This window comes from Podarcis vaucheri, assembly GCF_965113315.1.
Source record: "Podarcis vaucheri genome assembly, chromosome: 8".
NCBI classification, from domain to species: Eukaryota; Metazoa; Chordata; class Lepidosauria; order Squamata; family Lacertidae; genus Podarcis; species Podarcis vaucheri.
The window spans coordinates 53,839,314-53,854,229 of NC_138766.1; the positions used below are offsets into that span (position 1 = coordinate 53,839,314).

Consider the following 14,916-nt stretch of genomic DNA (forward strand, 5'->3'; position numbering starts at 1 on the left):
CTTTTATTTATCCTTAATTATGCAACAATATGTTTTGTAATCAGGATAAAATGGTTAGTTGCTTCTAACAAAGGACTTCATATCAGTTTGCTACAATTATGAGGAACAGATTTCAAGATTGACACTTACATAGTTTACTGCATTTTCATATTTTACTGCATTTTCTCCAGGAAACCCAGAGGTGCAACTGGTTACTAGTGTGACTCTGTTAAACTTCAGAGATGGGATTTTTATCAGGGTCTTGAAGACTGTTCTTTGATCAGTCCTTAGCCACAGAGATTAAGACCTACAGACCTAGTTAACACTGACTCCAGTCTGTACACAGAGATCCCACCCACCACTTGTCATGCTTTCCTACTGACAATCAGCACCAGAGTCCATGTGTGTGTTGGGGTGTGTGGGGAGACGTGGGTGCAGATGGGACTCTGGGTCTCCTAATGCAGGAGAAATTGCACAGGTATTTCTTAAAAATGTTTATTTATACAAAAATTATTTCTAGAAAACAATACAATTTGTATCCATACTTTCTTCAAGATATCTATAGACGTGGCTATAGATAATATTTTGATTCAGAACACATTCAGTCATATAAAAATAAAACTATTTACATTATGTCAATAAACAAAGGTATTCGTTTTCTTTTTTTTAAAAAAGGCACTGGAGGGTATTGCTCAGGCTATTGCATTTCCTTTGTGCATTTAGGAAAAAAAGCTCTTAAGAAATCCATTGTCAAAATCCCATTAACCCTCACGCTTGCACTTATTCCCATTTTTTTATAAAAACAACCAACAACATCACAAGTTAACAATCACAATAGTTTTTTTTTTAAAAAAGAAGTGTGTATCAAGCATGTGCCTAGGAATGTCTGCAGTGACAGTTTTACAAAGGCACATACTGTTAAGACGACATACATTCTTGTTCTCTTCTAATGATGACATCTGAGACAATTCAGGGTGCTGATCACGAAGCACACTATTCTAAGAAATACCACGGTCCTATTCACCACATAATGACTTGATATAGAAGACACTGGAAAGCACCTGTGATATTTGGTATCTGGCAAAACTTAGTTTTGGAATGTAAATTTTAGTTTTTTTAAAAAAGTTGTCCATTTGGCTTTTCCATCTTCCCGTATTTAAGATGTTTTGATTTCCTTTGTATCACACAATTGTCAAGCTTAACAATTGAACTAAAAAGCAATTTGATGTTATTTGCATCTTCTAGTGGAGTTGTTGAGTTGGGAAGTAAAATATAAACCGCCTCCAGGGCTGAGGGTTCCTCCTGTTCTGTTGAAAAGGAGTAGAGAAATGTTCAGAGCCCAGGCAAATTCAGTGAGCTACACAGCAGCCAGATTCCTCGTGTTTGTGCAGAAGAGACATTCGGGAGAAAGTTTTTGAACAGTTTTTGCACTGGTATTTCTTCACATCCGAATGGGTCTGCAAGTGGGCCCTCAAATTTGACCTGTCTGCAAATGCTCTGTTGCAATGAGGGCATGAAAAAGGCTTCTCTCCTGGAAAGAAATACACAAAAGAGGTTTAATCGTTTTAAAGCTCTAGTAAGAAACTTTCTGTATAAATGGGACAAGTAGTTTTGCAGAGGAATAAAAAAACATCATGCCTGTGAAAATGGTGTTTGGGTTCTATATAGTATTAAAGGGTCCATTCATTACACTGCAGGCTGTCCATTCATTATTTCATACTTTTCAGAGTTTGCAGGATTCATGGTGCATTGAATGACAAGTCACTGACACTTTCTGCTTCAGCAGGTGCAGCCAGTGCCTGCAGGCTGGGCTCCACCCAGCATTTTCATATGTTCCTTCCATTCATTTACTGTATCCTGTGCAACGCCTACTGCTGCCCAAGGCTGTAGTTTACATGCCATTGGTGTGAATGGCAGAATTCCCATCAGATTGAATGCTTCAGCATTGCACTCTGCTTCCTTGGAACAGAGGCAGGACAAGGAGTAGCAAGAGGACTCACTTGCACATGATCAATAAAAGTTTGCAATTAATGCACAAGCTACTCAAGTCTGTGAACAGAGTTACACTCTGGCCCTAGGCATTGTTCACAGAAGTAAGTGCAGCTGAGTTTAGTTGGGCTTAAAGGCTATGCAGCCAAATTCTCTTTGGAAATCAGGCTGGCTGTACTCAGTGGAGCTTCCCCCTACTGAACGAAGCACAGGACTGCAACTTTAAGGTGTTTAGTACCATTGAAGAAAATCAGAAATTCTTTCTCTGATAAGTGTTTGAATCAGAGTGTAATTTGTCTTAGGGTTAACTTTTGTTGCTCACAGTGACATTCATCTTGTATTAAGTTCAATGGGACTTACTCCTAGGTAACTGTACATAAAATTCCAGTTTTGGATTGCAGTTTGCAGATTCGTCTATGCCTTCAAACCCATTAATCTGGAATGCAGTTGCACTGTCAATGGAATGGAACTTCTATTTAAAATACAATCCTTAATTCCCATTTATTTCTGTGATGATTCTATGGGATCAGGTCCTTTGTGTTTAGCACTGAGATGCCAGATCTTCTAAATGACTTTCTACAGTACACATATTTCTTACATGTAAGACTTATTGCTTTCTGTGGAACTCATTTCCAAGAACTGCACATTTGATCAGAGTGTAAAATTCTGTGCCTATATGCTGACTAAGGGGTTTGTGTGTGCATTGCTTGGATACAATGCTTGACTACAGATTATTGCATAGGGAACCTGGTATTTCTGCTTACTTCCTTCTCTCTTGTTTGCTGTCTGATCTGTCTACCTTGCACCTGCATTCCTTCCAAAAGCGTGTTCCAACACTCATGTTGAAGCATGGAATTCTTAGGGTCAAATAGATCCCTGTCTTGTGACAGCTTGCCGAAGCAAACTTTAAGTTCTCTAAAGTGAAAAAGTGTTACACCAGTACATAAACTGACCCACTCATAAATGATTTAAAAAGAAAAGAAGTCTGGTGAACATTTAGCAGAGCAAACAGTATAACTGGTAAACATGAAACTGACCATAAAGCCCTATGGATTTTTAAAAATGGAATTATTGCAGCAATACATGCTACTGCAGCAATACATACTATGCAAAATCACATTTCCCCTTACCAGTATGTGTTCTGATGTGTCCTTGAAGTAACCATGGTCTAGAGAAAGCCTTGCCACAGATCTTGCAGACACAAGGTAGTGTGTGGGTCCTGATGTGCATCTTAAGAGCTCCTAGGCTCACATATTCCTTGTCACAGTATTTACAGCTGAAAGATTTCCTAGACTGGGCATCACAGTGCAACTGCTTATGCTTCGCCAGTCCAGAAAAAGTTGAATAGGTCTTATTGCATAAGCTGCATTGAAATTTCTCTGCTTCAGTTGCATGAGGGTCGGAAAGTTTGGACTGGATCCTCTCTTCTTCATCACTAATGGGACTCTCTGAGCCACTGTGATCCTTGGATGAAGTGTCAGAATGTGGAGGTGGGCTGACTCTTCCCAAAGACGAAGGGTATCCGGAGAGAGGTGAGAGGTCACTGGGTAAAGGGGAAGGCAGCAGCCCAGTTGTAGTCCACACTGTGATGGGGTTGTAAGCAACTGAGCTCAGGATCTCAGGCTGTGGAATGATAGGCATGGGGTAGCTCTCATAAAGGTATGGGGAAATGATCACTGGAAGAAAAGAAAAAAATAGAATCGTTTTAAGACAACAGAGATTTTTCTCTTTATAACAGCAGTACAATATATCCAATACTCATGGAGATTGGAAGTGATGAAATCCTACTGACATTAGTCTGCTCCAATGAAACACACAGAGTGAATGTAACATTCTGTAACTTTAGATAAAACTTTACATAAGTTGGGAGGTCTGCTCAAAGTAACAGCTTTCCTCCCCAAGCCTCTGCTGCAGCCAGAGGAAATCCAGCAGTAAAATCCACACCATTCTCTTACATTTGCAAGAGACTCATTTTGCAACAGAGAGGGGGGAAAAATCAGCAATGAAGCAAACTCCTAAGTTGAAGCTTTAATTCTGTTGGCATTGACATTTTTTAGGGGGGAGGAAGAGAGAGAGAGGGAGAGAGAGAGAGATCTGTAAAAAAAGTTTGTTAAAAGTTTGCACCAGGCTATGAAAAGTCCCACTTCAGCAGCAACAATCAGAGCAGTTAGAATACAGCTTTCAGCCTTGGATTACCTGTGTGAGTATCCAGTTCACCATAGTTTGGCTTTTTGGAAGAGTTGAAATGTTTCTTGACCAAGAAGGATCGTGGCATCTTGAAATGCAGGGCTGCCTTCTTCCTGAAACCTCCTTTCAGCTTCAGAATAACGGTCCCCAGCTTTTGGGCAGCAGCAGCAGACAGAATCACTGCTTGCACATTGGTCCTCTACAGCATTGTCCTCTCTGCTCACCCCATGCAGTAAAATTGTGTAGTGCAGGGCTCTTTGCAAAGTGCTGTAAATACCCACTCATCAGGTGCAGGAGGGGAGGGTCAGGGGTTTCCTTTTCATCCAATCACTCCTGATTTGCTGAAGTTCTTTTACGAACTCTGCCTGTTTGGCCAAGAGACTTATTCCTTGCTCTTCGCAAGGAGGATCCAATCCCTTCTAGGAGCTGAGGACTTGGGTCAGGTTTCAACTCCTCCCACTGGGATAGCTGTGAAGAACAGAGGAAGAAGAATCTCTTGTCAGAGGGAGCCTAGAAAATGTCTTAGAATTCCTGCCTACTAGTGGGGCTAATTTAAGTAGGTTCAGTAAGGGATAAGTTTAGATTTCACTGTACTTCCTCACCTTTCTCTGGAGTGCCTTGCATCCCAACAAAGTGAAAATTAATTCTTTCAAAAAACAAGGCTGCTTCCCAGATGTGGGATAATGAAAATGCTAAGGACAAACTGTTCATTATGAGGGGCAAAGGGCAGAGGGTAGAGGGGAAGTTATTCCAAGATAAACAGTCCAGCTTTTTTAGACACTAACGAAAGTCTTTGGCTTGTCATGTGGGGCTTGCTATTTTTGGAAGTGAAGAGGAGTTGAGCCGAGATGCTTAATAGATTAAGGAAATATTTTGTGTTTGCTGTTGAAGAACTGGCAATGAGGTGCCGTGGCCCCGATCCAACTAAAATTAGTTCTGTTTAAGACCCATTGCTGTAATTGTGCACTGATTTTTAGTTGGATCAGGGACATTTTGTAAGACAAAACATATGCACAACTCAGACGCAAAACAGGAAGACAGTAATTGAGATATGCAGAATCCACAAAAGGGCTGCAACCATTTGCACTCTGATTACTCAGAAGTAAGCTGTGCTGACCTCAGTTGGACTTGCGTCTGAGTAAATATGCAATGGATGAAGCTGCATGGGACTTTTTCCCAATTTCTCAGTGCAATGTTGCACATTTCCCTTCTAGAGGAAATTGAGCCACTCCCGTAAATGGAAATTATTTGGCTGCACATTTTTAATTCTGTGCTCATTTTCGATTAGCTGACAGTGACTGAAGAATGCACAAAGGACGGGCAAGAATATGATCCCAGCACATTCAAGCTCCCTTTTCCTAAAGGAATGGCTGAGACAGCCACTTTCTTCAGCTTCAGTTGAAAGACATCATTCCTGTTTCATCTTAGCCAGCATAGAATATTCAAAGGTTTGTGCTTTAGTTTGGAGTAGCTTGATGTACCATGTGGTATCTTCTTGCTTGTCCAGTAAACTTATTTGCTTTGGTCGTACACAGTACCAGTCTCATTTGCTGCTGCTTTTTGGGGTCAACAGCTTCAACTATTGCAGGGAGTTGGACTAGATGAACCTTCCAGGTCCCTCCCAATTCTATGATTCTGTGAACTACCAACAAACCTATAGGCATGGAAAAGATTTGAGCAACACAAGCACAGATTCATCCTGTTTAAACATTTAAAATTCATTCGGGGGGTGGGGAATATTTGCACTTCTGAGTGCACTTGAAACCTATTTTTTCCTACTCAGCTGTACTACAAAATGTACCAGTAGACTGAGGGCTATAAAACGGGTGTATATATAGAATGAAGGAAGTGTGGAGGGAAGTTGCATTGAGACCACCCCAGCCTTCTCTGCAACAGGTGTTGGAATGAAGACATGGGGGGAAAAATCTCTGTGGTTCTGTTAAGACTTGTAAGAGCAAAGTGCTTTGTCAAGCTGCATAACTTCTTTATCTGGGAGATGCCAAAACAAGTGCAGAAGTAAAGTTATCTGCTTTCATGTAGCAATTCAACTGTTAACAGGCTCCAAGGCTGGTGTTTATCCATGAGTGGTTTACATTGATTTTTTTTCCTTTAAGAACACCTATGCTGAAAAATCGTCAGTGTGTTTTCTTTATAGCAAAGTGCATAGGGTTTTTTAAAAAATTACTTTAAAAACACACAGAAGCTATGGTCTATTCAGTTCAATTGGCAGGATCGAGACGGGGTGCAAGTATAAAGCCCAGTTCTAAGCATGTTTACTCCCAAGTAAATATGCATACACATACAGCCCAACATTACTTTGGGGTGTTGGATCGCCTCTCTCATCCCTGAAATCTTGATTTTAAATCTGCTTCTTTGGCGGCAGCTTCCCTGCTTCTCCATTGCTTCATCTTGTGTGTGTTCTGCTACAAACTTAGAATTTCATGCTCAAGCTAGGTTCACGTTCTTCACCATTTTCTCTCTTGTTTTACACTAGGGCTAGGAAACGTATGGCCCTCCAGGTGTTAGGCAACAATTCCTATCATCCATGACCACCAGTCATGCTGGTGGCAGTTGATGGTAGCTGGAGTCCAACAACATCTGGAATTATACAACCATATAACTTCAGGAGGATGACAAGATGTAAATGAAGCATAGGTTTCATTTACATATGGCCATCCAACTTGTGTTTAAAGACCTTCAATGAAGGCGAGATCACGACCTTCCATGACAGTCCACTGTTGAACAGCTCTGACTGTCAGAAAGTTCTTCCTGATATTTAGTCGGAATCTCCTTTCTTGTAACAATGACTCTATTGGTTTGGGTCCTAGCCTCTGGAGCAGGACAAAACAAGCATGCTCCATCTTCCATGTAACAGCCCTTGATATATTTGAAGATGGCTATCATATCTCCTTTCTTATTCAGGCCAAACATACCCAACTCCTTCAACTCTTCTTCATAAGGCTTGGTTTCCAGACCCTTGGTCATCTTGGGGGCCCTCCTCTGTACACATTCCAGCTTGTCACTATCCTTCTTAAACTGTGATGCCCAAAGGTGGACACAGTATTCCAGGTGGGTTCCGACCAAGGCAGAATAGAGTGGTACTATTCCTCCCATTGATCTGAACACTATGGATCACCACAGGTTTCCCAGTTCTGCCATTTAAACCACATTTCTCTTGGTAAATCCCTTCAAAATGAAACAGGTGCTGCCTTACACTAAGTCTGGCCACTGGTCTATCTTGCTCACTGTTGTCTACAGTGACTGACAGTGGCTTCAGACAGAGGACATTACCAGCTCTACCTGGAGATGCTTGGGATGGAACCTGGGACCTTCTACATGCAAATCAGATGTTTTCCCACTGAGCTGTAGCCCTTTCAAAAGTAAGCAGCTTCTGAATATCATTGTTAGATTACTGGGCAGAATAGTGTCTCCTCTGTCTTTGGCACAGGTCTTGCCATGTGGCTGGTGCTAAATAAACATTAAGTAGCAGGATTAGTTGATGCCCCCCCCCCAAGACACAGCCACTTACTCCTTCCTTAATGGAATGTGTGAAAGTCCTCAGCAGACTACCAATAACAGAAAAATACATTCAGAAAATGTATCTGCTGCCCTTTTGCTGAATGTGTACAACTATTTAATTCTGGAAAGTGCAGTAACTTCTGCAGAAAATACCTCTGGGATAAAGCCACTTTACATTGTGGGTACGATTCCAGAGAAGTGCCAGTCTGTTCAGTTATGCCAGCTAACACTGAGATAGGCTTGTACATGCCACACAAAAGGCATAAATGCTCTCATTTTCCATTGCCTCGTGCCAAATGCAGTTGCGCCAGTACAGCAGTGTAGTAATGCCTTGGTGAATTAGGCCCTTGGGCTCCCCTGTTCAGACTTCTGTATAAATCATAATGTTTTGACATGTCAGCCAAGTGGCTAGGCTAAAACGAATAGCACCGGGCACTGGGTGCAAGGCATGTCATTACATGGTTTTGAAATGGTATTAGTATGACTCTTGTTGCCTGAGCGGGGTTTTCTCTTTTTTCCCTCTTTCCTTTTCTTTAAACAACCCAGTGAGTTTGTATGAAGATGGCCAGAGATACCATAGTGCCAGAAAGGTGAAATGGGGTGAAGGAAAAAGATCACAGTTGAAAGGAAATCAGAGGGAAAAGTAGATCTCAGTTTTCATTCAGAAAGCTGGAGAAGGAAACATTTTCATGGACCCTCAGGCTGCTCTTTTAATTCTGAAGCATTGCAGCAGCTTCCTGAAAACCTGAGATCAAACCACCCATCGTGTTATCAATGGATTGAGCTTGGACAACAGCAGCCAGTGCTTTGTTAGGGACAGTGTACATTTCTCAACTTTTAAAACCAGCCAGTTGAGCAATTGATAGACTTCACCTTAGCAGGAGCGATTGCCAATGGCTGTTCTTGATCTACTGTTCTTCACCAGTGATAAAGCAAAAAGGAAGATTTGGAGCCGGGATCTCAGGGTCTATGCTTAGTTTCCTGTTGGATTGGTGTGGAAAGAGGAAACTGCAAATACAGTCCTTCCTGTGCAGGCAGAAAGAACTCTCTTCCCATTCTTCACCTGCTGCATCATCTATAAACTCACATTGGCTGGATTATCTTGGAAGGCGGGAGGGTTGGCTATCGTGAACTATACTTCCACTTAAGTTGAATGCAGAGAACAGGTTGCTCCATTCTTATGGGTAAAGGGACATAGCTTCTTCTTTTAACCCAGGCTGGCTAATTATGACAGATTTGTGTGGAACGAGCAAATGAACAGGCATGCCAAACATCACAATGCATTGTCAGAGTAGCCAAAAACTGAGCATCTCAGGAAATGAAGGGATCTTAGTGCAGAGTTATATGCTATGGTTAATATGAGAATGCCACTGAAAATCGGTTCTTCTTCCATGATGTGTAGAGTCACCTTTCTCTCATTGTAAAATGACCACATTGTACGTACTGTTCCAGTTCTGCTGGCCATAGTCAGTGATGTGGAGCTAGGACAGAAAAAGGCACAACACGATGTTGTCAGGACAGGGGCGATGTCAGGAGAAAGTAACACAGGTAAACCGTTTTTTGAGGCAGCGCCAAGTTGAGCATAAAGGATAACTCTATGCTTGGTGAAGCAGGATCTGAGATCTTACCTAAATCAACAAAAGCACCTAGTTCTGTCTCAACTTCATGCTTATGCCTTTAACAGCAGGGAGAATTTGTATAGTTTACAGCTTCTCCCATCAGAACTTAACTTTTATGTGGAAAGCTATATCTGTTCAACCTCCCTTTGACACGCAGTTATTAATGACCCTCAGTGTCAAAGCTGAGAGTCTATTCTCACACATTTGGATGTCAAAAGATGTTACCAAGTAGACATCAATATAGAAGAATTTGGTACAGTTGCCCTCATTATACAAGATGGAGTTATGGGAGGGGCAGGGGAGACACATTTTGACATACCAGTGACTGACAGTATTCTTTTATTTTATTTTCAATGCATGTGTATGTTTTTGCATTCCAGACAAAAAGAGTCAGGCGAAAAAAATGAATGTTCAAAATCACAAACTACTAGTTGGCTCATGAAACACAGTCCTATGTTTGACCACTCATTACTATATCCTATTGTGTTCAGGCTTACTTCCAGGAAATGACGTATTGGATTCAAGCCTGAAGGTTGGTTAATGTTACGTATTTATTTTACTATCAAATTACAGGAAATCATATTGAACAGGTAGATGAAACTTTGGTTGTAAAGGGCAATTGTCTATTGTTCATATAAGGGTGAAGTAACATTTAACATGTTACATCTTGAGTAATTAGGTAATTTATGTATCTCCCCCCCCCTTTTAGAAGCCGCACGGTTTCTGGCGGTTAACTTCTGGAATGGGGCCAGTGACAGAAATCAGAGAAAGTGAATATAGGGAAGCACGCACACCACAGCTGCAATTCTAGAGAGATAGCTTATCCTCTATTCAATCAGTTAGCAGCATCATGTACTTGGTCATTATGTACTTGAAAACCATAATTAACAATAACATGAAACTATTAACTGGCCACTACTGACATCTGACAAGAGAACAGGGATTGGTGCTTTGTATTCATCCGTTTACCCTAGTCCAGGGGAAACTGAAATGATGGGACTTAACATGGTTACAACTAGTTTGTCCTATTGATTTCAATGCAACTTAAGCACAAATGTTTCTGGAGGGAGTCACAGGGTTTTGTTGTGTCAGCACTCAGTAGATAGGATCCAGTAGACAGGATTACGTGGTCAATGGTTAAAGCAAGAAATTCAGTACCACAGACAAAGAAAGCAAGAAAAAGGACTAGGTCATGATCCCAGCAGTGTGTAGAATTAATTATAACACACTGATAAATTTCCTCCTACCTGTTTGAACTCAGATATTTTAATTTTTCCTTCCAAATCTAAACGTTCTTGAAATTTAATCTGAAAAACACAGCAACACTAGCTAGCTAATTGATAGCTAATTAAGCTGTAAAGCATCTATCCAGTTCTATAATAAATAACCAAGTCCCATTATATCATCATTCTGTGTCTGTGGAAACAGCTCTGTGGAAGCAGCAAGTGCTAGAAATAAACAAGAGCCCTGGGATGGGAAGACTACCCCACCTTTGTGTGACTGTAGGAATAGGCCTGCCTCTAAAAATGAAACTGTCCAAAAAAGTCATTTGCAGAAACGTTTCCAGCACATTCACCAACCAGTGAGGCTGGAGCAAAGTAATTTGCATCATGGGTATGCAAGCTGAACATTACGGGTGCAGTTTTCCCCCTTTACTTCACAGATGCTTAGGGTGTCAACATAGATGTGTTATCAGCGAATGTGTGCACCAGCTATGCATCCTCCTGTCCTATGAAAGGCTCTAGAAATCCAGCCTTTACCATGAGTCAACTGTGGTTTCCCCAAGGCAGCCTATTGCTCTGTGGAGCCATCAGGCAATCAGATGCTGATCCTTTTATGCACTTTATTGGATATTGTTATTTTTTCATCAGCATTGCCCTTTATGAACCACCCTGAGCATCCCTTGAGAGACAAATGCAAGTTATACTATGATTTTAGGAACTGCCCAGGCTCAAAGTCGGAACCTTTGGTCAATGGTCAAGGATGGTGGGGTCTTGTAGTCCAGCAACATCTGGACTAAAGAATTATAAAACAACGCAGTTAAATTCTGCTAGGCTCTTCCATACATGTGGGCTTAAGAAATGACAAGAAAATGTACTGTGGAGCAATGAGCTGGTTAGATAGTATTCTAAGCATCATATTGTCTTTTCCTAAGCTTCTTATGTAAGCAGTTGTTCAGGAAGACAGCAAAAATGTTGAAACGGCTATTTTTCTGCCCTACTGAGTGAAATAGGCATTTCAGGGATTATTATATGGTTAGGAAGAGACACCTACTGGACATATCCATACTCTGCAACCCCAACCTTTGCTGTTCTTTAAAGAATGTTTGTCCGGAGAAAAAGAGATCAAGTTATGTCACCAAGTGGCCAATAAATGAATTTCACTTAGAAGGAACTTTAAGATTTTTGTCAGCCTCTGGAATAATGGAGACACTATGCTGATTTGAGAACGACTTGAAACCTGTAAAAAGCACCTCAGAATACTCCTAGCTCAATAAAGCAAGAAAATATCTGTTAGTTTTGTTAAGTAATAAATAGTTTCTTTATATGCAGCATCATATGATTTCATGCAATTAATGCCTTCCTTATACAGTCTAAGAATTAAAAATAGTTCATGTACAGTACAAATATTGCAAACAGGATGTATTTAAATAACAAACAACAAATATGAAATACTTTGCATTTCATAGTCTTCTAAAAATATTTTTCTCACATTATATTATAACATTAACAAATAATCTGCTCTACTCACAGCTATTCCAAGTTCCTTTGTTATATATTGTACAACCTGCCTCCATTCATTCAATTATTTTTATTTAATTTTTTTTTGTCCTGAGCATTCTTTTACTCATGCTTTACAAGCCTGTTTAGGATTGTGGCAGTAAACTCCTATCTTGAATTCCCCATGATATCAAAATAGTCCAAACACACACACACACACACACACACACACACACGGTGAGATTTTAAGCATATGCATCTATTGGGCACAATCTGTGATGATGTTATCTTGTGCATTCTCCACTTTACATGAAAGAAGCTGGGTAACAGCTCAGCATGGATCAGGCCTGCCTAGATCAGGCTAGCATTGGCTTTCCCCTGCAGACACCCAGGACTTAAGGATTGGATCAAGGAGGCAGGTGACCTCATGGAGGGGGCCCAGGGTGGTCCAACAGCTCTCTTTTATGCATGACAACCTTTTGATGTGATTCACATATCATGGGGTCTGTTGAAGGGACTCAAAGCAAGCCAAGGATATATGACAGAGGTAAAGATTTTGGGTAATCAGTTGCTCTTTTAGGAAGTTAGGATGCCTGACTTTGAGAACTTTTTTACGTTCTGTATCATGGGCATAGCTGTCAACATTTCCCATTTTTTAAGGGAAATTCCCTTATTCTGAATAGGATTCCTTGCAAAAAAAGGGAAAAGTTGACAGCTATGATCATGGGAGTTTTTGAATAGCATACTCTGGCCAAAGCATGTGAGCAATATCTATGAGGGCACAGTAGTGCTGAAAGGTACATTATTTGAATAGGTCTAACAAAATTACCAGTGTAGATGGACCAGTAAATCTGTGATAATTAATAATATGAAATTATGAGTCAGCTTTAGCCTCAATTTATATTAATTCCCCAAGTGGATGTAATCAGTGTATATTCACTCCATGCTGTGTTTGGATTATGTAATATGCATATAATTCATGTAATGTATAAGCAATGGAACCTGAGCAAAGGAGTGAATATGCACTGATTACATTAATTTTTAGATTGAAAGGGAATTACAGTACGTCTCTCCTAGTGCATTACACCCAATCAGTTGTAAAAATGCTAGTTCTAAAATGAAATCAGAGCTTTATTAAAAGATTAATGAACATGTTGAATGTTTTAAAGGCAGATTCTGGTGGGAGGTGGTGGTAGAATTTCAAACTTCAAGATTCCTAGAACTGCTTGCCTCTAGTCCTTCTGATAAATTTAAGGAACTGAGAAGCAAATGGTCACATGGCACTGCCATGTTGTGGAGAGAATTCAAAGGTGGACAACTTACCGCGGTTCCCTCACTGCGAGAAGTGAGGTTACAGGCAACCAGGGAGAGGGCCTTCTTGGTAGCGGCGCCAGCCCTGAGGAATGCCCTCCCATCAGATGTCAAGGAAATAAACAACGATCTGTCTTTTAGAAGACATCTGAAGGCAGCCCTGTTTAGGGAAGTTTTTAATGTTTGATTCTATTTTTAATATTCTGTTGGGAGCTGCCCAGAGTGGCTGGGGAAACCCAGCCAGATGGACGGGGTATAAATAAATTATTGTTGCTGTTGTTGTTAATCTTGCATACTTGTGTCAAAATTTTGCAGTTATTGGCCATGATCTAACTATACATGCATATAGCCCCATAGTAGATTAGCAGTGATAGTGCACCTCATCTGTTTGGATAGTAAAGGATATTGAATCCAGAGATTGTATCTCTGTAGTTCAGTTGCAAGCATGGACACTCTTGTATATGATTTATGCTAAGAGGCAGAGGATAGATACCAGATAAGAAATCTGTTTCATTCTGGAAAGCCAGCGTATACTGAAAAGGCCTAGTGGAGTGACGGTAGTACTTCATTTGTTATCCATATGCAACACTAGTAGTTGAGGGCAAACATGTGGCCCTACAATTCAACACACCATTTTATTCATGTCATAAGACAATAATCTGGAAGAGAAGTGGAACTGCACTCTAGAGCCATCACCTAATGTATTTATTACCTGACTTTCCCCAGCAGGTCCCAGGACAAGTTACTTCAATTTAAAATTCAGTATTAAAAGCAGTTAAAAACAGTTTACAGTGGTACCTCGGGTTAAGTACTTAATTCATTCCGGAGGTCCGTACTTAACCTGAAACTGTTCTTAACCTGAAGCACCACTTTAGCTAATGGGGCCTCCTGCTGCTGCCGTGCCACTGGAGCGCAATTTCTGTTCTCATCCTGAAGCAAAGTTCTTAACCTGAAGCACTATTTCTGGGTTAGCGGAGTATGTAACCTGAAGCGTATGTAACCTGAGGTACGCCTGTATAGTCACAGGAACAGGGAAGACCCTGAAAACACACATCTCCAGTGTCCACTGGGCCAGCATTGGAGGTTTCCTCAGCATCAGGAAGAGGGATGGGGTGGAGATCTGACAATGGCTCTCTCCATCCAATGTGGGAGAGGGAAATGTGACATGCTATGGCCTCCAGATGTTCTCCCAGGGACTATACAACTACAGCTTAAATTTACCATTTTTTAAAAAAAGTCCTTCATGTTAAATTGGAGCTTTGTGCCAGCTTATCCAGCTATGATTAGAGTTGCCAACTTTTGTTGTGAACTAGGCCTGTTTGTGTGCTTCTGACATCAGCCTGGCATGCAAAAATCTTGCATGTGATTTCTCTCTCCATGACATGGCCCTTCAGCATATACCGTAAATCATTTGTTCATTGGTATCAGACTGCAACAAAAGGGGCAGAAACAGCGATAGTAGAAACCTACTAATAAGTTGTTTATTGCTGTTGTTGTTGATGATGATGTTGATTTTGTTGTTACTACTATTATTTATAAAGGGTGCATGCCATCCTAATGGAGTATTTATGAGCATAGCAACCCTTATCCAA

General features: G+C 40.8%; 1 protein-coding gene across 1 annotated transcript; it reads right to left on the reverse strand.

Annotated features, from left to right (window-relative positions):
* Window positions 1-460: 460 nt before the first annotated feature.
* On the reverse strand, window positions 461-4,516 carry SNAI2 (snail family transcriptional repressor 2). Its single transcript, XM_082236223.1, has 3 exons — window positions 4,165-4,516; window positions 3,099-3,644; window positions 461-1,510 (listed from the first exon to the last, which is right to left on the reverse strand). The coding sequence occupies exons 1-3, from the start codon at window positions 4,241-4,243 to the stop codon at window positions 1,329-1,331; spliced, it is 807 nt and encodes a 268-aa protein (XP_082092349.1). The 5' UTR covers window positions 4,244-4,516; the 3' UTR covers window positions 461-1,328.
* Window positions 4,517-14,916: the final 10,400 nt, after the last annotated feature.